Source organism: Monodelphis domestica, chromosome 3 (genome assembly GCF_027887165.1).
Source record: "Monodelphis domestica isolate mMonDom1 chromosome 3, mMonDom1.pri, whole genome shotgun sequence".
NCBI classification, from domain to species: Eukaryota; Metazoa; Chordata; class Mammalia; order Didelphimorphia; family Didelphidae; genus Monodelphis; species Monodelphis domestica.
The window spans coordinates 384,304,677-384,332,200 of record NC_077229.1 but is presented as its reverse complement, the minus strand read 5'-3'; the positions used below and the strand labels follow the sequence as shown (position 1 = coordinate 384,332,200).

At 32.9% G+C, this 27,524-nt stretch overlaps 1 protein-coding gene across 1 annotated transcript in view; it reads right to left on the bottom strand.

Annotated features, from left to right (window-relative positions):
• Window positions 1-27,524, bottom strand: part of SEMA5A (semaphorin 5A) — a 657,936-nt gene that overhangs the window by 96,094 nt on the left and 534,318 nt on the right. Inside the window, exons 15-16 of the mRNA XM_007486811.3 lie at window positions 17,048-17,191; window positions 9,152-9,299 (exon numbers count right to left, since the gene is read on the bottom strand). Of these exons, the coding sequence (XP_007486873.1) occupies window positions 9,152-9,299; window positions 17,048-17,191 (292 nt within the window). The remainder of the gene's footprint in view (window positions 1-9,151; window positions 9,300-17,047; window positions 17,192-27,524) is intronic.

The following is a 27,524-nucleotide window of genomic DNA, read 5'->3' as shown; positions in this document are numbered from 1 at the left end:
GTGACTTCAAACTCTCAAATATTCTGTATCTCCATTTAGCTTGGTCCTTATTAATGAGAATAATGAATCCTCTGGATGGTGTCACTGATTCCCAATCAAGAGAAATTTGAAGTGAGAATCTGAATAATGTGATCACTTTATGGGATTCATTAATCACTCTAATTGGGACCTACTTATGTTTCATTCCACTTAAATATAGTTCCAGTTATTAGAAAGTTTTTCTTATATTGAGCAGAAATTTGTACTTTTCCAGCTTTTACCAAATGCTCCCAGTTCTTCTCTCAGAGCCTAAGCAAATTTATTCTCCCAGATCACACTACTTCTAAACCTAAAGACATTGAACTGGTCCATCTCATAATTTTCCTTTTTTTTTTTTTTCAGGCTAAATATCTCCTTTGAATCAATCTCCATGGTACAATTTAACTTCACTCAGTATTATAAGTAAGTAAACAGATAATGCAAAATACTTTGTAAATGACAAAGTTCTATATAAATGCTGTTCATTGTTATTATCATTACTACTAGTAGGAGTAATAGAGTAGTAGTAGTAGTGTAACTATTCTTTAGACAAATTCTTCCTCATTAATATATTTCCTAAAATATGGCAACCAGAAATAAATACAGTATCCCAGTTGTGTTCTGACCAAGGTAGAGCATTTTCACCTCCCTCTTTTTAGATATCATAAACTAAAACAATAGCTGGCATCAGCTTTTTTGACTTCCCTGTCTTATTGTTAACTTATTTCAAGCTTGTGGTTCTCTAAAAATCCTTAAATTTCCATCATCTATACTCTTCTTAGGCCAGATTTCTACATATTGCTTCAATTCAAGTCTTGTGCTACTAGGGGAATAAAAACAGAAACTGAGCAGGAATAATTATCTTGACTAATCAGTGATTCTAATTTGTTTTTTAAAAAATGAGTCCTAATGGTAAATGAACATCAAATGAATTGTTAAATGAATGTTGATTTTTTAAAAGATATTTTTGTTTGTTTTGTTAAATACTTTCCAATTACATGTAAAAATTAAATATCATTTAAAAATTTTGAGTTTCAAACACTCTCCCTCCCTTCAATATTATCTTTCTCCTTAATAAGGCAAGTGATTTTAATTTGATTATACATGTGAGTCACATAAAATATATTTTTATAGCAGCCATATTTCAAAAGAAAACACAAAAAAGCAATATATATTTTTAAGAGTATGCTTCAATATGCATTTAGAGTTTATGAATTCTTTCCCTGGATATGGATAGCATTTTTGCATCATGAATCCTTTGGAACTGTCTTGGATCCTTGTCTTCATCAAAGTAGCTATATTTTACACAGTAGATCATCCTAATCATATTGCTGTTACTGTGTGCAATGTTCTGCTCACTTCCCTTAGAATGAATTCATTTTAGTTTTCTTAGTTTTTCTGAAACTATCCTGTTTTTTATTGCTTATAGCAATCTAATCTTTTTTTTTTTTAAGTCCTAGGAAATGGGGGTTAAGTGTCTTGTTCAGGATCATACAACTAGGAAGTGTATGAGGCCAAAATTGAACCCCAAATCTCCCATCTCTAGACTTGGTTCTCAATCCACTAAGCAACCTGTCTACTCATGCAGAATAATATTCTATCACAATCATATAGAAGAACTTATTTAACGATCCCTAGTTTGATGGGCATCTCCTTAATTTTCAATATATTACAATGATAAAATGCATTGTTATAGTTTTTGTACAAATAGGTTCTTTTTTCCATATTTGATCTCTTTGTGATATAGAACTAGTAGTGGTATGCACTCATTTATAGATTTTTGAGTGTGATTCAAAACTCCTCTAGAATGCTTGGATTAGTTTATAACTACAACACCTGTGCATCAGTGTCCAAATTTTTTCATATACATTTGTCATTTCCTTTTCCTGTCATGTTAGCCAATTGGATAGCTGTGATTTAGTATACACAGAGATATTTTAATTTTCAGTTCTTTAATCTGTATAGATTTAGAGCAGTTTATAATTTGACTTGATAAATTTGACTCGGTTCCCTACATATTTGGGTAATAAAGGCTTTTAAAGAGAAATTGGCTATACTTTTCTCCCCAGTTTCCTCCTACCCAACTAATTTTGGCTCCATTACTTTTGTTTGTGAACTTCTTTTTAATTTTATATAATCAAATTTATGTATTAATTTCTTGTAATTCCTTCCATCTCTGGTTTGATCTTTGCTCTTTTTCAAAGATTTGCAAGGGATATGTTTTCATGCTCTACTACTGATAGCACACTTTATATGTAAATCATTTATCCATTTTTATCGTATCTTGGCATCTGATTTGAATTGTTCTATGCCTAGGTTCTTCAAACTTCTCTCCAGTTTTCCCAGAAATTTTTGTCAAATGTTGAATTCTTACCCCCCAAAGTTTAGATCTTTGGATTTATCAAACATCAGATTATTATTGTATTTTATTACTTTTTACTATATACCTAATATATTCACCTGATCCACCACTTCATTTTTTGCCAGTACCACATTGTAATGTAGTTTGAAATCTGGAACTGCTCCACTAACTTCTTTAACATTAATTTCATTAATTCCTTTGATATTATTTATATTTTGTCCTTCCAGATAAATTTTGTTACTATTTTGTATAATTCCACATAATTCATTATAGTTTGATTGGCATGGCATTATACAAGTAAATTAATTCAGTTAGAATTGATATGTTTTATATACATGAACAACAAATATTTCACCAGTTATTTAGATCTGACTATTTATGTGAAAAGTATTCTGTAATTGTGTTCATACAATTCTTGGGTGTGTCGTGATAGGTAAATTCCAAAGTATTTTGTATTGCCTGTAGTTAGTTTCTTTTTAAAAAACCTCTTCCTTCTGGGTTTTGCTGAAAGTCTACAGAAATGATAATGATTTATATGGTTTTTATTGTATTCTCCTACTTTTCTGAAGTTATTGTTTTATTGTTTTAATTAGTTTTTTTAATTTATTCTCTATGTTTCTTTAAATATACCATTATGTTAGCAAAAAGTGACAGTTTTGTTTTCTCTTTGCATAATTTTATTCCTTCAGTTTCTATTTCTTGTCATTGCTATAGCTAGCATTTCTGGTACAACAACACTGGTGATGATGGACATTCTTGCTTTACTCTTGATCTTACAGGAAAAGCTCTGTTTACCCACTTTACAGATAGTTCTAGCTCTTGGTCTTACATATACTACTTATAATTTTAAGAAAGGCACCAATTATCCGTGTTTTCTAGTGTTTTTGTTGTGTTGTACTTTGGCAAAGGATTTTTATACATCAATTAATATAATCATATGAATTTGGTTGTTACAAATAGGGTTAATTATTCTGAGAGTTTTTTAATATTGAAACAACCATGCATTTCTGGTATAAATCCTACTTGGTATTAATACATGATCTTTGTGATATATTGCTGCAATCTTGTTAATAATTTATTTTAAATGCTTACTATAATATTTATTAAGGAAATTGGCCAATTGTATTTATTGTCTCTGTTTCTCCTTTCCATTGTTTAGGTTTTGAATCATATTTGTGTCATAAAAAGAATTTTGTAGGACCCTTCATTTAATTATTTGTTTTAAATAGTTTATATGTTATTAGCAAGAATTGTTTCTTAAATATTTGGCAGAATTCACTTGTAAATCAGTCCGATCCTGAGGATTTTTTCTTTGGGAGCTCATTGAAGACTAACTCAATATCTCTTCCTATGAAAAGGTTTTTAAGTTTATATTTTTAAATTTTTCTCTTTTATTAATCTGGGCAGTTAATAATTTTGAAAATATTCATCCATTTCACTTAGAATGTCAGTATTATTAGTAGGTAATTGGACATAATAACACCCAGCAACTGATTTAGTTTCATCTGCATTGGTGGTGCCGATACTAGTTTTCCTTTAAAAAAATTGATATTACTAATTTAGTTTCCTTCTTTTTAAAAATCAAATCAAACCATTTTATTCGGTAGTTTTTGTAAAATCCATCTCTGAATTTTAGCAGTTCAATGTTTATTTTTCCTTTTCAATTTGATTAATCTCAGTACTTCTTGTCCCTCTTGAGTAAAATTGCTACTTTATGCCCTTAAACGATGTCTCAGAAATGGGTATAGAAAATGGAGTTGCCAAGTAGCATTTGATCCTGTGTCCAGTGCTAGCAGATAGGTATCTTGTAATAACTTTCTGACCAAATGCCAAGTCCCTTTATGTTTCTTGCTTGAAAACTCCAAAGGATACTGCTACTTCTGCTGCCACCCCCTACTCTCACCACTACTGTTTCATCCATGTGTACTCTGGGCCAGTCTTCACCCTGGTCCAACAAATCTCTACTTCTAAACCCCAAAGCTGTCTTGGAATGGAAGATGTCAAACTCTGACTTTTCTTTGGCTCTTCCTCTCCTGAATTTGAGCTTAGGTGTTATTTTAAAGTAGTTTGCAGAGAAAAGTTGGGAGAGCTCAGTTGAATGCTTTTTCTATTCTACGATCTTGGCTCCACCACCAAAGATATAGATTTTTATGAAAAAAAATTATTGAATGGATATTTGTTTCAGGGATATATCAGATTTTAGGTTTCCCCCTCTTTTGGTAATGAAATTAAGGATCAAAACTGTAATTTCATTCACATAGGGGCTTCCCAAAGAGAAAACTTTGTATACCAATGCAGTTGGCAACTCTTCTCCAACTTAAAGTCTAATGAGAGCTTCTTTGAGCTCTGAGATAATAAAAAACTTGCTCTTCTTCACATAATCAGATTTTTTTTCAGAGCAATATCTTGGATTGAGGCATTCTGGGCTCTACTACATTAGAAAACATGTCTTAAATATGCAGTTTCTTAAAATGTAAAGATACACTATGGTAATAAATAGAAATTTTTTATTTTAAAAATTCTTGGTTGCCTCATTCTCAGAGAGGTTTGTTACAGAAGTTTCAGCTCAAGGCAAACTATGAGTCATAGGCAGACCAGGGAGATTTCCTTGAATAGATAAAATCCCTCAAGCTCACAGAAGTTGTGATAAAGTTCTAGAATGGCAACATTTCACAGCCACAAGGAATTTTATAAATATTTATTCTTACTCTTCATTTTGCAATTGAGAATAGTTAAGCCTAGATATGTTACACTGTATGCCCAAGGTCACACATTTAATTGGAAGCCAGCCTATTTGCCACTAGAATTCAGTTTCATTGTTTTGACTCTCAGACTGGATTACTTAAAATGATGTCTTCCTGACACCATTGCTTACTTATAAAAAGATACTCATAAAAAGGTGAGAACTTGAACATCTAGTACACAATTATATAATTTTCTTCAATCAGAGTTCTTATATGTCAGGTGGTTGAGTGGAGAAAGTGGTGGACTTGGAGTCAGAAACAACTGAATCCTTACTAACTTACTTACTAACAAATCCTTACTAACTGTGTGACCTTGCACAAATTACTTTTCTTATCTTGGCTTGTAGCCTAATCTATAAAATGGAAACAATAATAGATTCTACCTCAAAGGGTGATGAGAGAGAATCAATTGAGAATACATGCATATAAGCACCCCTTAAAATGCAATGTAAGTGCTAGAAGATATTATTTTGTTGTTATAGAAATTCCCTTTATTGAAATATTTATATATTTTAATATTAAATTAAATATTTACATATTTACTTTTGAATAAAAACAAAAAAATGATTTATCCAATAATCAGGAAAGAATGATATTTTAATGATACTTACTAAAGAATGCCAAATACTTATTAAAGAATGCCAAAAAATTATATAACATAACTACAACAACCCAGAAATGACAAAAGAACTAAGTGTAACCAACTATTTTATAATAAGAAAATGTTTTGAATTTAAAAATAATGATACTTTTATTTAGCCCTTCAAAGTCATGAAGGAAATTCACTCTTCTTAGAACCTTGCTATGTTATTAAGCAACAAATAATCTGCAATATCTACCCCAACTTTTGAATGATATTACATTAGTATATTATCATTTTACTTAGTCTGATTTGAGAAAAAATAATTAAAATACAATATTTTGCAATTAATCAATGAACAACATAGTACAGGGGGAAAGTATTAGATTTGTAGTTGAAAGACCCAACTTAAATACCAGCCAATTCTTCAATAAATATGACTACTATATGTTAATTCTCTAAGACTCAATTTCTTCACATTTAAAGTGAGAGAGGTATACAGATGACTTTCTATTTTTTCTTCCATCTTTAATTCTATTTTCCTAATTATAAAAAACACCATCTTAATTAGAGCTTTACATGTATGTCAATTGTAGTGACTAGTTCCCTCTCTTTTTCATCTGTCTCCACCCTTTCTCTTCTTCCTACTCCTCCCCCTTTTCTCTGTCTCTCTTTTTCTCTTTATGTATATATGTGTGTGTATACAAGCACAAATTTAATTGAAATGATACATTTTCAACCACTCATCACTCATCCTCCTTAAATATCTCAGGATATCTGAGTCAGCATTCCTAACTGAGCAGAAACAGAAATTAGACTAAATGAACACAAATACCTTCTGAAATAAATTATATTTATTTTCCCCTAAAATATACAAATTGCTTACAAGAATAAATAAATCAATAACTACATTTAATATTATTTTCAGTGTTTACATATATAATCAAAGAGAAGGAAAATCAGTATTGTGGAAAGGAAAACTAAAGCAAGTTTTGGACTTTCTGCCAATCAGGTGGAACAAACAGTAGTTGGAATGTTAGAGAGAAGGTATTGACAAGAATGACAGTTAGTGGGGGAGGGGCAACTGGGAGTGGCAGTTGGTCTCTTGACTGGCTCTCACTTCCTGGCCCTGGAAGGAGCCTCTCTCCCTGTCTCTGGATAGAAGTGCCTCTATTCATGAATTTCCCAACTATGTGCTCTACATGGATTCCTGTGATTATGTCATCAAACAAAAGGACTTAAGGGAAGCAGTTTGGACTGTAAGGCCAGTCTTTAGGGGCATCAGCCCAAAGAGACAGGCCCAACCAGCTCTGAAGGTCAGAACGTTTTCTTCCTCTCCCTGTCTACTGCTAAAAACTTTGAACTTAAGAAAACTAGCACAGATTAGCATAGACAGGAATAACAGAAACCTTCCATCAGCCTGTGAGGCCTGGCCTCAGCTCAAAAGCTGAGAGAGACCCAAACTTCATCTAGGGAAATCCTGATTCCCTCTTCCTTGATACCTCCCCAATCCAAACTTGTTATTAAAATTTATATTTATTTAAATAGCTGCAGTCAGATAAGAGGACTATCATTTCAGGAGACATAGAGGGAGCTGAACCTCAGTACAGCCAGTCAACTATAAATGGTCCTTATTGGACCCCTGCTAGGCAAACTTGGTCTTGGGGAGGCTTGTCCCTCAGGAGGGTCCATGCTTACCTGCTCTGGGGTATCTTCAACAACAATCCATAGAGAAGACATCCCCACAGGATATCATAAGTGGTCCATTTCTCGGCAACCCCATTTTTCAAATATAGCCTCCTGGCAGGGCGCATCTCCTTTTACCTCATCAGCAGCCATATTCCCTCTCCCCCTTCGATTCCTTTATACCTTGTTACAAAACCTTCAGTATCCCCTGTTCTTCAATTCCATAATATTTTCCCTATAAATATTACAGTATAGACACATGGATTCTATTGATAGCAAAGGACTCCTTAATAGAAAAGTTCTTGGCTTTATTATAATATTTTATGAATATAATTGTAGAAGTCTACAAGCAATTAGAAGATATTCTAAAGCATTCATTAGTTTGCTCATTTCCTCTTGATTCAAAGCTCTCAGGAACAAATGTGTAAGCAAATCATCTTGGCCCTACCACTCTCCTCACAGCTCCCTTCAGATGAAGAAAGCTCTGATATATGGCTGCTTAGCTCCCATGCTCAGACTCTAAGCTACTGAGGTTTCATAAACAACCTACTTTGTTATCACACTTAAATCTTCTTCCAAGATCATTGAAATTTATAGAAGGGAAAGTACTTCATTAAAAAATGGTTTTAAGAGAAATTGGGGCATTTGATAAACCAACAAACACAGTGACACTAAAAAGGTCTCTTCTTTGAATAGTTAAAGATGAGGGTTAACTGAATCTAAGAGTGTTAGAGCCTGACACAGGACTAATTGTAGATCTCTGTGTTCAGTATTGGAAACTGGTAATATCTTTGCCAAGGTGAAGGAGAAGAAATCTAATCAGACATCCCAGAAACAAAATCTCATTGGGTCAGGCGTAATATCTGACAAAGCACCTCATAACACTTTCTCTCTTGGAGAATTCCCTGAGGCAACCTGGGATGTGTAATTTCTACTCCAGCCCAAGAACAGATCACGTTGAAGCATAGAAATATTACTCAGCCTTACAAACCAAGGAATGTAAGTATTATATGATTAACTGAAAAGATCAATGTGGAAAACTTCCAAGTTCCCTTCTTGTTTAACTTCTTCACCTCAGAGAATTTTAAACAAAGACTCACTGCCATGTATTTTCTTTGGTGAATGGCACCATAGAAAAGCAAATATTTTGAAAGACCAGCAAGCCTTACATTTGCTCAATATATTCTGAGAGTTTCCTCAGCAAGAGCAACAACTGACCCTTTGAAAAGTGTTTAAAGTGCTTTTAGGAGGATTTAATTTGTGAGTTCAGAGCATTAAAGGAAACAGAGATTAGCCATGACTGAGGAAAAACAAAACCATGATCTGCCTTTTATTCATTCAGAATTGGCACCCATGTGTGCTAACATAAAGGACCATGGGTTTTGACAAATCCCAGAATGACCAATTTTATCCTTTACCCAGAAATCTAGTATGTGTCTAATATGTGAAGAATTTGCCCCATTTTCTCAGTCTTTAGTGTGCTGACTCAGACTGTGTGCTAAATGTTCTCTTTTAGCACAGAAATAAGAACTGTCTAAAAACAATTCACTCATGTTGATATTTACTTGAATTAATTTAATATAACAAGATAATATTAAATCTAATAAAATAATGTTCATATACTAAGTCCCAGTTAATACCATCATAGTCTCTCAAAATGATTATTTTTTAAACAGGGGAAAAATGTGTGATTCACATAGCATTTGAAGCTGTGGTATGTGCACTGGACTTTTCTGGGAAGGTGGGGAAGGATGTACTTACCACATTACAGCCTGGGCAGTCTGGCCCGTTCTCACAGGTCCTGCGGCGAGCTTGGATCCCACCCCCACACTGGGCAGTGCAACGTTCCCACGGGCCCCAGCCTGTCCAAAACATGTGTGGGGGGCACAGCAAATGTTCATTACAGTATCTATGACAGGGAAAACCAAGAAGAAAAGGAAATTGTTTTAAGTGCAACAGAAGGCTGCCAGCCTCTCCTCCGGCCATCACTCGGCCAGATGTCTAACACATGGACATGCTCTACGTGTAGGAGCTTTTGATCTTTGGAGTGGTTGCATGTTGAACGAGGCAGATGTAGCATTTGCCATGCTGTGTACAGACAGACAAGGTGATGCACAGTAGACAATGAAGAAAATGCTGAACTCACAATGCAGGATTGATCTTCCTATGCAGCCAAGTAAAAGGAAAAAAACAAACAAACCTTCAAATACAGAAACCTGAACATAGGGAATATCAAGAAAATGACTCCGTAGAGAATTCACTTTCGATGGCTATATATGTACACGTATATATTTTTTAAAGTCAAGCAGGGTTGAATAGAAAGCTAGCCAAATCTCAGAATTCATCTTTTACTCTGCATTCAAATCACTGACTTCATTTCAGTTATTCTAATACATCTAATGTTTTAAGTAATAGGAAGGATAAAACATGTACCTTATCTTTAGTACCACCTTTTTGCTTGTATACCTCCTATAACATACTACTGTATTTTGATCATATTTCCTTTAATCTGTTAGCTTTAATCTAATTGATATTTCTCACAAAGATATCAAACACTGTGAATTAGAAAGACAAACAAATCTGAAGAAAGCTCTGCTGTAGGGTGATAATTTCTCTTTCAATGACTGGCACATGATGATGATCTAAGCTTCCAGATATTGTTTATATCAGTGATGAGGATGAGGATGAGGAGGATAATGATAAACTAACTTTAATAGTATTTTAAATTTTGTAAAAGAAAGTAATACATCATCACATATAAGTCTCAAAACAACCTCTTAAAAATCCCCTATCAGTGTCACCCATGTTGCTGTTAAGGAAAAGAAAGCACCAAGAAGGAATTGACTTGGTCATGGTTATACAGTTAACATGTCTTAAAGGTAGGATTTGAAATCAGGTATTCGTGACACTATATGCCCAGTAATCTTTCTATCACATTATACATTGCTGTTTCTGTTGCTCCATGGTATTCTTTTACCTAATTCCTGGTGGATCCTCTGAATTTCCTCATTTAAATTAAAAAAAAAAAGCATTCAATACTAAATCTGAAATTTACATATTTAAAAGTCCTAATTTTGGTATTTAAATGCTGAAAGATACAACTTTCTATATATTACTGACTAGTTTGAAGGCTGTGTAGTAGAAGAGAAGAGGTGATATGGTGGAGATGAAAGAGCACTGGATTTGCAATGTGAAGACTTCTGTTTAATTCCTGACTCAGGTAAATACTATGTGACTTGGAAAGTCACCTATCCTTCATAGGCTTTGGATATCTGGAAGGTAAAAGGAAGAGTCTAAATCTAGTACCTCTGAATCTCTAGGTAACTTAATGGTTGCATGAAGTAGAATCAGGCATGCCCTAAATATTGGAGAAGATTTAAATTCTAGTAATCTACCTGCGAAGAACAGCCTACTAAACAAAATACAGAGCATGATACTTAGCTCTCTTTGCTTTGCTAAGTCCCTTTCAGAAATAGGCATCATTCCTTTATCCAGGCAAAAGGCAAGAATTATCATCACTGTCATCATCACACATTCACACAACCTATCTAACTGTAGAATGATTGCATTACTAGAAACCCTAGATACCATTTAGTAAAACAAACCAAAAAAAAAAAACACAATTAAAGTGAGGAAACTAAAGCCCCCCAAAAAATGAAGTCCAGGGTCACACAAGCAATTAGTAGAAGTGATGATACTTAAACCAGGATTTCCTGTCAGGGCACTGTTTTTTCTATTAGGCCAGTGTTTAACCATGAATGACAGTGTAGCAAGAACAATTGCCTGTAAAATTATGAATATGAAGAAACTAGAGAAACTTGTAAAGATTCCTATAAGTAAATTCTGAGTTAAATAAGCAGAAATAATATTAAAAGTTTCTACTAAGACCCCAATAATGTAAAGAAAATACCACAGAAAAACTAAGGAACTCTGATTAGTGCAGTGGCATCACTTCAGTGATCTCACAGTAGGGGATGGAGAGTGAAGCTTGTCTCTTGCCTCTCCTCAGGATGTGGTGGCCAATGGGCATAAAATGAGGCACATTTTTAGACAAGATGAGAATATTGATTTGTTTGACTCAACTGAACTTATATGTTCACAGGTGGATTTTATAAGACAGGGGAAGGAGTCAAGAAGTGATGGTGACATGCATACAAATATATCTGTAATGTATACATAACATGCACATATATCTCCTTATATAAATTACTTGTGTTTATATAACATGTGTGTATCTAGGAATATTTGCATATACATATATTTATAAATAAAAATTCATATTATAATAAAAATAAGGGACTTTATATAGATCTTTTTAGGATTTCAAGTTTGCATTCTAAAAGGCAGTAATATGAACATATGTATAATGCAAAGACATTAAAACTTAAAGTAGATTAAGACTTCTCATATATGTCCTTCCTGTGAAAGAAATTTTCTTTTTAGAGGTGGAAAAGAAGCCTGAGTTTGAGGTAGAAATAAGAAAAGAAAACAGCAATTTTATGTCTAGATTGTAAGATGGCTCCCCTCTGATCACTTTGGTAAGGCTAGGCAGAGGAGGAAGGATTTCAGGAATAACAAATTATGCAAAAGAAAGAATTCAATGTATGAAAAGGGCAGGATGGCTGAGGGCATTTTTCTATGGAGGGATGCTCTGGGAAAGAATAAAAGTTGGGAATTATGGGAAGAGTGAGCTAAAAAAAAGCTATAACTTAGAAAAAAGCAGCAGAATTCTAATGCAGTAAAAGTGATGAAAAAAGCAAAGTAGTATTGAAAAGGTTTTAAAATAAATAAGTTGGTCTTGGACTTATTGCAAAAGACCAATGCATGAGAAGTCTCCAAATTTCATACTAAACATACATGCCTCGTGGACAAACAATTATTTCAGTCAAATGGTCTAAAGAGCAAATATGTTGGAGTCACTCTATATCGACCAACCGACTGACCTGTCCGTCCATCCATTATCTCTCTCTCTCTCTCTCTCTCTCTCTCTCTCTCTCTCTCTCTCTCTCTCTCTCTTTTTTCTATCTCTCTCTCTTTCTCTCTCTCTGTCTGTCTGTCTGTCTAGCCATCCATCCATCCATCCATCCATCCATCCATCCATCCATCCATCCATCTATCCAGCAAGCTATCTGTCTATCATCTTTCTATCTATCTATCTATCCATCTATCTGTCTACCTATTATTCTGTCTCTCTAAGAGTCTGTCTGTCAGTCTGTCAATCTCTCTATATATGTATATGTCATTTATTATTAAGATATATGTATTATATGCTTATATCTTTATATATGTATGTGTATGTATATATGTATATATACACATATATGTTGGGGGACAATATTGTGATAGTACATATGAGAGATGTCTAGACCATGGCAGTAGAAAGAGGAATAGGGTCAAAGTATAGGTGATACAGAGGACAGAGTTCTAGGCCCAGAATCAGGAATACCTGAGTTCAAATCTGGCCTCAGACACCTACTACCTATGTGACTCTGAGCAAGTCATTTTACCCCTATTTTCCTCTGTTTCTCATCTATAAAATGGGGACACACTGGAGAAGGAAATGACAAAAACACTTCAGTATCTTTACCACAAAACTCCCATAGACAGAGTCCACAGGATCATGTAGAGTCAGGCATGACTTAATGACTGAAGAATAAAATAGAATGAGTAAATTTTATGCAAAAAGATGTAGGATTCATTGTACAAAAATGAGTTAAAGTTTCCTTCAAGCTACTTAGCTTGGGATGTTTGATGATGGATAGTGGTAGTACCCACTTTGACTTCTAAAACAGGCAATAAGGAAATAAAGAGTAATTTTGTCTTTGTCGTGTCCAAGTTGAATTGATACTAGAAAATGTAATACAAAATGTCTCTCAGGAAGTATAGTGTTGAATAGTATAGTGCTGAAATTAATTATAGGACCTGGATTCAAATCCTGACTCTTTTGCTTACTACCTAAACAATCTTGGGCAAGTCGATTAGTTTTTTTGGCTCAGTTCCATCATTTTCAAAAGGAAAGGGTTCAGTTAAAAGAACTCCAAATCTCTTTCAATTTTACACATGTGGTGGTACTTTGACTTAACTAAAGAGATATCCTTTGGCTCAAAGAAATTTTACTATCTTGGAATATAATAAAAAACAGTTTAGAAGCAAGAATATCAGCTTGAAGGGCCCCTAATAACTGGGAGAGATGAATTGGATCTTTTGATTACCAATTAAATATTTTCCTCTACCAGGTTTTATTTCAAAACTTTATTGTGTCATTTATCTATCTAGAAATAGGAGCACAAAGCTAGGGCTTTCAAAATCTAGAAATTTGGGACATTCTAGAATCATGCTCACAAATTTCAACTCCAAAAAAGTACCTCTGGGAGACGAAAAACTACCTACCAAAGTATCTATATAATCTGCTTAACTTTTAAAACAAAATCGTCTTTGGAACTGAGCTTGCATTTTCTCTGAAAGGAAAATAAATCATGCAGCACAAGAGCTGTCTTACATTTGCCTACACCAGCCAAGCTCTGTAAACACCAGGTATGTTTTCCTATTTAAAGACCTATGGCAGGAGTGAACCAGAGAGTTTTCAGGCACATTTTATTAAGGTCTTCAGTTTGGCTGCATTTCAAGTAGCCAGTAACTGTTTTCTCCCCTTTCCTATTGTTTCTTTTTTAATTTCTTCTTTCTCAGGCCTGATAGGTTCTCTATTTTTATAGTAATTCTGCAAAATGAGCATTGTAGGGATCTGTGAAACCATTGCCCTATGAACTCATCCCGTTTCTAGCAAGCAAGGTCAGAGGGGAAAGAGAAAATGGTAATGATCAAAGAAGAATTGCCACCCTGGGAGAGACTGATGACCATTGAGCCTAGCATCCTGTTTCCAATGAAACTATACTTTAAAAGCAGCCAAACTAAGACTGTTCTTCCATTGGACCCACTAAAAATGAAGAAATGATGTTTTTTTTTTTAAAAAGGTCCTCCTATTTTTGATGAGGTAGTGAGACTTTAGAATATATTTGCAGTTACATCTAATTCTGACATTAGATGTTGTTACCTTTCGGAAGAATGACTACATTGGGATTAAATAATTTATTTTACAGTACAAGACTAGAATAGCAGGGAAGCAAGAAGGTTCAGGACAGCATTCTTCTGCATGTCCTTGGTCAGATGAAATCAGTTTCTAATCCTTTTTTGACAGAGCTATTCTCAGAGTGCATTTGGAAAACAAGTACAAGGACCCAATAATATTCTTCTCCCAATTATATAGGTTGTTTTCCCTTTTCAATCAGCAGCAAAATGAATTTTCCTAAAATATTCCTATTCTGTTGATGTCATTCTCTTAGTCAATAAATGTAGATTTCCCCCAATTAAATACAATAACAATTGCAAAAGACCTTTGGAGTTTAAAATTCTTTATGGCCAGGTCCCTTCCTATTTTTCCAGTGTTCTAGCTAAACTGGCCTGATTTTCTCATTGGAGAGTCATAATCCATTTCTATACCTTTGTGTTCAGTGTCTTGAATGTTTTTTCCCCCTTATCTCCATTAACTTCCCAAGCTTCCTTGCAGAAAATGACATTTTGTCTTTCCTTGTATCTCTGGTACTTAGTCCATTATAAAGACAATACTCCGTGTTTAATAAAAGCTTAATGACTGACTGCCCCACACTAGACACTACACTATGGAATGAAAGATACTTTTCCCTTCTGGATTCTTATTTTAAAATCATGCTTACATTTACTAAATATTAAATTGTTTGTATGCTTAAATCCAGAGATCTGATAACTTAGCCCCTACCCATGTCTAACACTTGGGTGAACAAATTATTTCTAAGAGAGTCATCTCTATTCACCACAGGATGAGGCAAAGATAAGTCAAGAAAGCCTCTGTTATACATCAACAACAAACAACCACTGGTCCTTAAGATTATCAGATCAAATGGAAAAGTATTTCTTCTTTGATTCCTTATTTCAATTTTGGTAACATTCACACAGAGGTTATTTCTTCCTTCTCTTTGCTTCCTATTTTATAAACACTTTGATACTTCTCCATTGAAGAAAATATTAAGGAATATTTATACTGTTATTTCAAGTGAAGATTACTTTGAATAAAAGATATTTCAAAGTATTCACATAATTAGACTATAATTTAACTATAAAAAATAAAAATCCTTTGGATGCTAATGAATATTATAAATGGGAGAATTTGCCATACATATAACATGTTGGTTTGTGCATTATATATTAGACATCAATATGGTACATAGCATTTTTTCATTTTTCATTCCAAATAAAGTTTCCTAAACTATAACCCTAATATTAGCCCTAGTAAAAAGTAGCTTCGATTTTGGCCAATTTTCAGTGTTTAGAAGTATATGAAATGACTTTGTAAGTAGTTTAATTCCCTAAACAAAGTTCATTATTACTCTGGAATGGGAACAGATAGATGGCCATGGGTTCTTTGCACCTTGATTTATCTTCTCAAAATTCTCCATCAATGGAATTAAGACATTTCTTAACTGACAGCATCTCTCTTGTATAGCAAAAGCTAAAGAAGCAAATGTTGTATGTACAGACAGATCTAGGAGCTGTTAAATTCATTCCCCAAAATCATCATTTTAACTTGTGAGGATCCAGGAAAATAAATCATTAAGTATTCTATGTAATTTCATTACCCTTTCTGACTGCCCCTTTCACAGACTGCTTTTCAAGGAAAGCTGAATTTTCCTGAAATCTTTAAGGGGCACTGCTCCTTGCTATTCATCTTGTTAACAATAACCATTTATTCCTAAGATTTCCATTTTCCTCCTGTTAATCTGGAACACAAATTGGATTTTCATCTAGACAAAATGAATGGAAACTCTGTAACAAAAGGAAATTTTTAAAGTAAGAGTAATAATCAGGTTTGCCTACTTTGCTCTGTGATCTTTCCCTAACGACTAAACTTCTCTCTCTCTCTCTCTCTCTCTCTCTCTCTCTCTCTCTCTCTCTCTCTCTCTCTCTCAGGTACAATCCAAAGTTTAATTTTCTATTTTTTCTATTCAACAACAGATTGAAATGAAAGATTAAATCATGTTACTGGCTCAATTTGCTGAAAGATTAAAATACATGTTAAAAATTTCTGCCAATTTCAGTTATCGTGCACCATCACTATGATGCTGAAATGGTATGTTTATAAACCATCACAAAGCCTGAAGTATCCCATGTTGTCTACAAGCTGCTTATGTTTATTTAGGATAAAAAAATTAAACTATGCTTACCAATATGATTAAGTAGTGACTTTTTTATTATTCATTCTGGATTGTGGATTTTGAGTCAGGTAAAGTTGCATTTCAAATAAGCAACCATCAATTTTCTAGGTCTCCAAGGAAAACAAGGAGAGATACCTCAGCACAATTTACTGTCTCTGAATCAGATGTTTGGTAAAGAGGTGAGGTAGGTGAACCCCAAAAAGCAACCCGACTTCCAAATCCAGTTACATATGAGATCTCAGTCAAAACTGAAGAATGTCAGAAAAAGAGGAGGATCCAACTTGAACTGAAGGGGGTGCCACAGCTAGGAGTAAGATACAGCTATAACTAAAACCGAGGGACATCTGCACCAGACTGGCATGATATCAAGCATGGAAGATGGAAGTTTTGAAGAGGGAAAGGGTACACGTACCTTTCCTCCCGGTTCTGTCCCACACACACCCGGCCTCCATGGCGAGGGGTGGGATTGCTGCAAGAACGCTGACGAACTTGGAAACCAATGCCACAAGTTGTACTACACGGTGACCAAGAGGTCCAAGGAGTCCAGCCTCCATTTCTATTGGGGGAGAAAAAAGAACATTTCATTTGTTAAAAAGTGACACCAGTAAAGGAAAGTGATAAATGTTGGAGGGGATGTGGCAAAATTGGGACACTAATGCATTGTTGGTGGAGTTGTGAATTTATTAAAATATTCTGGAGGGTAATTTGAAATCATGCCCAAAGGGCTATAAAACAGTGAATACACTTTGATCCTGTAATGCCACTATTAGGTCTATATCCCAAAGAGATGCAAAGAAAGGGGGAAAAGACCAACTTATACAAAAATATTTGTAGCGGTCCTTTTTGTGGTACAAAGAATGGGAAATTAAGGGGATGTCTTTTGATTGGGGAATGGCTGAACAAATTGTGATATATGAGGGTGATGAAATACTTTTGTGCTGTAAGAGATGATGAATAGAATGATTTTAGAATGAGCTGAAAAGACTTACATGAATGATGCAGAGTGAAATAAGCAGAACCAGGAGAACATAATACATAATAAAAGCACCACTGTGGAATATTATGGATAATAACAAATAATAAACTTAAAACACAGTATTTCAATGATGATCTTCAGACAATGCTAAAAATTTCATTTACCAAATGTGAGATTTGAATATAAGATTTTGATATTTCATTAAAAAAGAAACTTAAAGATAGATCCCCATACATGGATTCCTGTATCATTTGTCTGCATTCTGTTAGTTATTAAGAGTTGTCTACTGAATCATCAATACAGTATATGAGAAAGAACACTGGGTTTGGATATAGATTTGATCCAAGTGCTATTATTTTCTGTAACCTTTTACAAGTCAGTTCAGTTTATCTGGGATTTTAGATCTGTCATTTGTAAAATTAAAAAAAAAGTATTTTAACTTTCTAAATTTTAAGGTTGGTGACTTATTTGCTTCATATAGATATGCAATTAAATATGCATAAGGAATTCATAATAAAAAAACTTCCTTTTTTCATGAAGTTGGAAAAATGCTCTGCAAATTATACTCTTGAATTGGGCAACAAGGAGTAAAGTGAATATTCTAGGGCCAAAGAGACAGTTTATGTCAGAGATGGAAAAGGAAACCAGACTGGCTTAGTGACCATCAACACTTTAGCCATTCTATAATACAGCCATTTCAGTTCAATTCCTGAAACACTTCTGAAAAAAACAAGACAAACCAAAAATTCATAAATGCTCGTAGACTGTAAAATATCTTTGATAATAAGGAACAGGAATATAAAATACTAATTCAAATGATACCAGTCTGAGCTGATGGATATGCTACAGTGTTTAAAATCTTAAAAACCAGAGTGAAGGAATAACGAAAAGGCAGGAAAAGTTCTGACTTTTCAGTCAGGTATGTATTTGAGCCAGCTTTGCAAGTTTCAGCTATGTGACCTTCAATAAGTCTCAGCGACCCTGGATTTCCAGATAATAACTTATCCTTACTCAATTCAGTTTTCTCAACTGTAAAAAAGGGACAATAATACTCACACACATCATAGGGTTGTTCTGTGGATTAGATCAGATGACTTCTATTTAAAATTTTATAAATATATATAAATATATAAATAAAACTTCTGATTACAGATACTATATGTTAATAATAGTTTGCAAATACACATACGATATAATTGTTAAGTATCATTCATATTTATAGACATAGTATATTATTTTATTTTGGCTTGGCTAAAATATCTAGGTTGTGCATACATAATCTGGATATAAACCAAGGTAAATCAGTGATATATTTCATATAAGCAGAGATTACAATGAATGTTCTTTACAATGAATCTAAGATATATAAATATATGTGTATATAATATTATAACTCCTTTTTGTAATTTAGGTGATTTTATCATAAATTACCAACCAAAATTAATGATCATCTTAAGAATTATATTTTAATTATTTTTTTCTTTAGTTGTTAATAGATATTAAAATATTTACAATTTCAAACGTTTTTAAAAACTTATTTTAATTGATATTTTAAATATACCCATAACAAATATTGAGATTTAAAATAAATCCTTTCGATTTAGGTTTGCTTCCATATAGAAAATATATTACATTTACGTTCAGGTCACATAGATATTCATAATAATAAATCTGATTCTCATAGGAGATATTTTCATTTATGTATAAAAATAAATATGTCTGTAAAATATCTTAGTGCTTTCCTAATGTTTTTGTTCATACTATCAAAATATCAAAATAATAAAGACTTTATATGATCAAAACAGCATAATCAGAACATATGCTTTCTAATGGAAGATCAAATTAAGAAATTCCATTGAAATATTTTTTTAAGTTTCATATTTATATTTACTAGTGAACTGGTCTTGGAGCCAAGAAGACTTAAGTTCAAAATCCAATTCATACACATTAGTTTATGACCATGTATATATCATTTTATTTCCTTTTAGTCCTGGAGAGCACTCTAAAATGGTAAATTACAAGGACATACCATCCTGTTTTGCTAAGGGGAGGTTCTTCATCCAGAAGTTACCTATATCCATGAATTTATAGGTATTGCTTCCAACAATTTACTTGAGTAAGGATAAAATATACCTTTTTTGAGGGATTGCAAAATGGGACTGTAAAAATAATAACCAGAAAACTGTAAAAATAATAAGTGAATGAATTGATTATTGATTATAAACTGATTAGATACTCTGCTTGCTCTGCTTACAAAGTATCTTCAGTTAATATAAGTAAAGTGAAACTCATAAGTGAACTTCTCTTCAGGACCAGGAACAAGGACTCTAAGGAAACTCCTGTCATATAAAAAAATAAACTATTTATTGAGAATATATGAGCATTAAAAAAAGGATTTCTAATTCTAAGATATTCTAACTCCACCCAAATAAAACTCCCTGGTTCCCAAGGAATTGCTTCTCCTGTTTTCTCAGGCTACACTGATCCTTCCTGATGTGACTAATCCAAAATTTCACTATCCTATAATAAACTAAACACTAGTATCCTTATATGAAGTATATAATTCTTAACTTTGTCTACAAGTTATAAAATAAAAAGGCTAGCTGGCTGAGCCTCAGCAAGAACCAACTTAGGACTTTGAGCCTTAACAGATTCAGGGTCCAAACCAAAGACTAGGTCTTCCTTTGGTTTTCTCAGATAGAAAAAAAAATTATAAAACAGCAATAGACAGTCACTAATATTTCCCAAATTGGAAAAGGAAAATCACTTAGTTCCTTCAGGTTTTTCCCTCCTTTCCTTCTACCTCAGACAGTGAAGAGAGAGAAAAGATGTCACTTCCTCCCAGTACTCAGAGAGAATGTAACTGGGAACTCCCTGCCAGAGAGTAGCTACCAAGCCAATTTTTATGCCCTCCTCTTTCATCTTTATCAAGAGGACTTTTCTTATTTGCTTTCTGCCATCTGAGTGGTATCATATGCTTATCTGGGCTTGCTGATGTTTTCCCCAGCAACCCCAGCAATTTCAACTTTTAATACATCCATCCTTGTATTTCACACGATTTATTCTTCCTAAAATTTAAGTAAATAAAATGACAAAATATAGACTTGTCATACTCCTTTTCCAATCATAAATCAAGCAGCAGTTTCAAGTTTAATTGTGATTTTGCTTCTTGGCTCATATAGAGGTTCCTCAGGTAACAAGTAAGATGATCTTGCACTCCCATCTCTTTCAAGACTTGCAAAATTTTTTTGTGCTCCACACCTTCAAAGATTTTAATGCAGAAGTAGATGTTTTCTATTGTTTTTCTGGGATCCCCCTGATTTCTCCACAATCTAGTTGGATGCTGTAATTTTGTCTCTAGTTCCTTTTCCTCTTAGAAAACCCGTCTTCTCTTCTGGTAACCCTTAGTTCATATTATTATAACCAAGCTTTATGAATCCTAAGTATAACCTTTCTGGCATGTGAAATGAGTGCTATTGTTTAGTAATTTGAATATCCTTTGATATTGTTCTTCTTTGGATTGGAACATAAAGTGAACTTTTCTAATCCAGTGGCCACTTGAGTTCATAAAATATTCTGGCATACTAACTACAACCTTTTAACAGCATCATCTTTTAGGATTTTAAGTATCTAAGTGGGAATTCAATCACTTCCATTACCACTTTTTTTTTGGCAGAATTATTTGACTTCTTTCTCCAGGATTTCTGGCTCTCAATTAGTAACCACATCATTGAAGTTATTGGTAATGTTAATATCTTATTGGATAGTTATTCTGTTTATTCTTGCCATCTCTTTTTAATTCTGTTAATTATTTTTTAATTTTATCATGATCATTTTTGCACAAAATGTGCCTTTGAAATTTCTAATTTTCATGATAAAAAATCTTTGACTTTCCTTTTCTATCATTTTATTGTATTTCTTTCTATTGCTCATTTAAGAAAACTTTTCTTCCTTCCTATTCTTTGTAATTCTGCATTCAGTTGGGTATATCTTTGCCTTTCACTTTTCCCTTTCTTTCTCTCCTCAGCTATTTATAAGGCGGATATTTTGCTTTTTGCTCTATTTGTTTCTGCCTCCTGTACAATATTGCAAACCTGTATACATAGGTCTTCAGACACTCTATCTAACAGATCTAGCCTAATCCCTTAAATATTTTCATCACTTCCATATCATATGTACTTGGGATGTTATTTAGATCTTTCCTACATAATCTGATGATTTCCCTTGCTTTCTTAAACTTAAGTCTGAATTTTACAATAAGGAACTCATGATGACAGTTCCAGGTTTTGTTTAAGCTGACTGTATTGAACTTCTCTGTGTGAGGTTAAAAGTATATAATCAATCTGATTTCCATTTTGACCATGTAGTGATGTCCATATGTAGAGTCACCTTTAGTGTTACTGAAAAAACAAGCTTTTTATGACCAGCAAGATATCCCTACAGAATTCTATTAGTCTCTGTCTTCTTCATCTTTTACACCATCTTGTCTGTTATTCCAATTATGTTTTGAATTCATAATTTAAGATTTCAATACCTTATAATGAATGTGACATATTTCTGGTGCTATTTCAAGAAGATATTGTAGATCTTTGTAGATCTGATCAACATTGACTTCTTTGGAATCAATTATCAGAGTAAATTCTTATTTTACAGTGATGTTTAATGGTTTCCCTTGGATTCAAACCTATATAATTCTGTCATTTTGTAAATTATAACCCAAAACTACTTTTTTCTTAGCTTCTTAATGAATATGAGGCCTACTCCATTTCTTCTAGGGGATTCCTGCCCACAGTAGTTAGTATATGTAATGAGACCCTGAATTAAATTCACTCTTTCCTATCCATTTAATTCACTGACAACCCAAGATACAGCTATTTAATCTTTCCATCTTCTCTTTGACTACATCCAGCACACACTGCTTCATAGATCTTACTTCCAGGCTCCTATGCAATATTGATCTCTAAAGCAGCTGACTTTCTTTTGGGCACCAGACACACTCACAACTGAGCTTCCCTTCAGCCCACTTCATTAGAACCAAAACTACTAATAGTTGTCCTCTGCTCTTCTCCAATACTGTTTTTTACACCTTCAGACCTGAGGGGCTCATTGTTATATATATATATATATATATATATATATATATATATATATATATATATATATATATATATATATATATATATATATAATTATCATTTTAATTTTGTCCATGGAGTTTTCTTGACAAAGATATGGCAGTAGTTTGCCATTCTCTTATCCAATAGATTACCTTTCTCAGAACTCTCCATTATTAGATCTCTGTCTTGGCATTTCCTGCATGACATAGTTCATAGTTTCCATGACCTATGAAAACCCCTGAGTCACAACAAGGTAATGAAGCAGGAGGGATAAAAATACTAGTAGCTAGTAGCATATAAATGTAAATATATATATATATATATATATATATACACACACACAAAATAACATGTTACACATATAAAATAAATTATATCAGTTATATATGTACAGATACATATATAATATGTAGTTATTCTAAAAAGAAACAGAGAGAGTAATTTTATAACAACTGCAAAAAAGACTCAAAGAAAATGGATTTTCTATAAGTACTAAATGAATTCCTAGAAGAAATGAAACAAGAAAGGGAAAAAATGAAATAAAAGTTATTGAGGAAAGAAATGGAAAAAATAAAATAGCTTAGAAGAGGCAATGACAAATCTTATTCACATAAAAGATTCCCTGAAAATCAGAATATATCAAACAAATATTACTGACAAATGAGCTAGCAAGGTATATTAGAACAAAACAAAAAAAACTGATTAAAAAAAACAGGTCAAGGAAAGATAATTTTAAAATCCCTGAACTCCCTGGAAAACATGATCGGGGACAGGGGAAGACAAGCAGTATATTGTAAGAAATTAAAAATGAAAATTAATCACTAACTCAAAGAAATACTACAAAGAAAAGTCTAAAAAATGTCATAAACAAAATTCATAAGGTCCGTATAGGGAAAAAATACTGCAGTCACAATCATTCAGAAAGAATCAGTTCAAGTACCAAGGAACCATGTTCAACCACATAAGAATGAATATGAGAGCTCTTGAGATACAAAAGAAAAAAAGATACTCCTGAAGTAAACATCATCCTTAAGCCCTGGTAACCGTTCTAGGATGTGGAAATTACACTCATGCATATTTAATTAATTATAAAGGACTTGTGGATAATTACTCTACTTGGCAGATAGGTGGCATAATGGATAGAGTGCCAAGTATACAAGACCTAGTTCCAATTGTTCTTTCTACACTTGACTTGCTATGTTACCCTAGGCAAGTAACTTATTGTCTCTGTACCTCAGTATATCTATGAGATGAGGAGATTGTACTCAATATGCTGTAAAATCTCTATCTCCTCAAAATCTATAATTTTATTAATGTATGTTTAAATAGATCTAGAATCTCATTTTTTTGGTATTCCCTCCAACAATGCAAGTGGCAACCCATCCTTCCCTGACTATGTCTCTCATTTTCTCCTAAATCCAACATAAAGAGTTCGGTGTACAGACGACCTACCTTTTGTTCTTCTAATATTGAAGGATAGCAATTAGAATTGTCTAAAATGTTTACTGGCAGTGTTGTGGAGCATCAAGTCTTTATTGCTATAGATGATCCATCAAGCAAAGTCAAAATGACCAAATGATCACTGATATTACATATTATAAAGGAAATTCTTACTTCAGGTAGGAGCTGGAGTACATTATTTATAAATCCCAATCTGTATCCCTAACCTTCACTTAGATGATGTTGGTGATGTTTCTAACCAATATAACATATAAAGAACTCCCTGCTTAATTTCAGAAAATATTTAATCATTCATTTGAAATTTCCTGCCAAGAGGTCACATTACTGTTATTTTGTTTCAAGATGTTTCAATATGACATTTAGATTGAATACATTCTAATACATTTAAGAATATGCTAATAGGCTTTGTTTATTATTAGAAAGTACAGGTATCCCTTCCATATCACAACTTTCTCCATTATGGTTTTAATACATAACAGGTCAGCACAAGAATAAATGAGAATTTGGGTGTGGTTTTGTATAACTTGCAGATGACATGCAAAAACCAGTAGATGACACCAAAAATTTTAGAAACTGAGAAATTCATAAAATGCATGCATGATATCAATATATTTTATCTCTTAATAATATATATAATTTCTTTGTAAAAGTTAAAATAAGGAAAAAAACTTTGCCAAAAATGCGAAAGCATCACTCTTCACATATGATATGATGGTCTCCTTATTAAATCGTAGAGAAACAGCTGAAAATCTAGTTAATTAACAACTTTGACGAGGTTGAAGGATGTAACTGAAAGGGTAGATCATTCTAAATCATTATGGTTAATTTACATGACTTTTTGGGGAGGAGAAAACTAGAAACTCCAGATGTTCCAATGCCAGAAATGTTTGAATGGGTTTTCATGAATCAAGTGACCACTTCTTTCATGCTCTGAGACACATGGTAATTGACATTTTATTGTCAAACCAAACCCACTCATAAACTATGCCTATGCAAATTTACCCACATTAACCACAAAATGGGATATTTTCTTCTTCATAACTGATATGAAGCATATATTTAAAATAAAATAAAAATGAATACCCCAAATATGCAAGCCAGTGCCTCAAGTATGCTGAGTAAATATTAAGGAAAAAAAAAGCTGGTGGATTTTAGGTATTGATTTCTGTGTTAACTGGGGTATGGGGGAAAGAGTCAAGCAGCGTCCTAGGGTGTAATGTTTGAATGATTTTTTCCCCTTGTTCCTTCTGGCCAAATGAAAATCTTCATGTAAAGGCAAATGTTCAGAAAAATTTTCAATGCTTTAGTCACTTTTTCTGAGCCTCTATACACTAATATCTGAATTAAAGATGAGATGAAACCATACTTTATAATTCTGCAGTATTAATATATGATTTCATATTTTGTACCGATGTAGGATTTTTCAATATTACAAACATGGGACTTGTTAGCCTGGCATTTACAACAGAAAAGGGTAGGAATGATTTTCCATTTGGTGATATACAGTCTTGTCTAGTGATGATTATCTAGGGTGTATTATTGACATTTCTGGCTTAAAGAAAAATCTATTTTATTTTTTGAAAGTATAAGAATAATATATTTTATGATGATATGTTGTATCCATCTAAAAGCATCAGCAAGCATTTTCTGTAATGAGGATGAACTAGAAGCCTTCCCAATAGGATCAGGGGTGAAACAGGGATGTCCATCATTACTACTATTCAATATTATTCTAGAAATATTACCCATAACAATAAGACTAGAAAATCAAGGAATAAAATTTAGACAATGAGGAAGTAAAACAATCACACATTGTATATGATATGATGGTATCCTTAGAGAATCCTAGAGAATCAACTAAAATCTAGTTGTTTAACAATTTCAGCAAGGCTGTTGAAGGATATAAAGTAAATCCATATAATTTACACCATTTCTGTATATTACTAACAAAATTTAGCAGAAAGAGATAAAAAAGAAATTCTATTAAAAAAACTGCAGACAAAATAAAATACATGGGAGTCTACCTACTAAGACAAACTCACTGATTACATGAACACAATTACAAAATATTTTTCAAGCAAATAAAGCCAGATCTAAACAACTGCAGAAATGTCAATTTCTTGTGAATAGACTGAATCCATATAACAAAAATATCAATTCTATCTAAATTATTTTATTTTATCTATTGGCATACCAATCAAACTACCAAATGATTATTTTAGAGAATTAGATAAAATAGAATCAAGAAATCCATCTAGGAAAATATAAATTAAAGAATATCAAGAGAATCAATGAAGAAAAAAGATGTGAGGGAAGGTGGCTTAATAGCACCAGATCTCAGATTGCATTACAAAGTAGAAATTATCAGAATAATCTAGTACTGGCTACAAAATTGAATGGAGGATAAGTAGAATAGATTAAGTATATAATACAAAATAATAACTAACCATAGTGACCTAGTATTTGGCAAACCCAAAGATATAAGATTTGGGGACAAGAATTTGACAAAATTTACTGGGAAAAATGAAAAACATCATGACAGAAACTAAAAAGATCAACATCTCAAACTGAGATAAGGTCAAAATGAGCACATGACATAAAGGGTGATATCCTTAATAAATTAAGGGAGTATGGACTATTTCACTTGTCTTATTTATGAACAAAGGAAGAATTTGTTACCAAATAAGGCATATAGAACAATAAAAGATATAAAATGCATAATTTTGATTATATCAAATTAGAAGTGATTTTTCATAAACAAAATCAATGCATTGAAGATTCAAAAGAAAGCAAGACACTGCAGCGGGGACTAGAAATTACAACAAGTTTCTCTGATTTAAAAAAAAAAACACATTTACCAAATATTGAGAAAACTAGGTCAAATTTATTAGAATACAAGTCATTCCCCAATTGATAGATATCCAAATATTATGAAGTCAGCTTTTAGAAGAAATACAATTTTCTATATTCAGGGGGAAAAAACGTGCTCTAAATCACTACTGATTAAAGATACTACCTCTATCAGATTGACTAATATGACAGAAAAGGACAATGACAAATCTAGAAGCGATAAGGAAAAAATTGGACAATATGTAAGTGTTGGTGGAGTTGTGATATGATCTAGTCATTCTGGAGAGCAGTTTGTAATTGTGCTCAAAACTCTATAAAACTGGGCTTACCCTTTGACCCAGCAATACTATTACTAGGTCTGTATCCCAAGGATATTAAATGAAAACAAAAAGTAACTTTATTTATAAAAGTATTTATAGTAATTGTTTTTGGTGGAAAAGAACTGGAAATTAATGAGATACCCAACAATTGGGGAATGGTTGTAT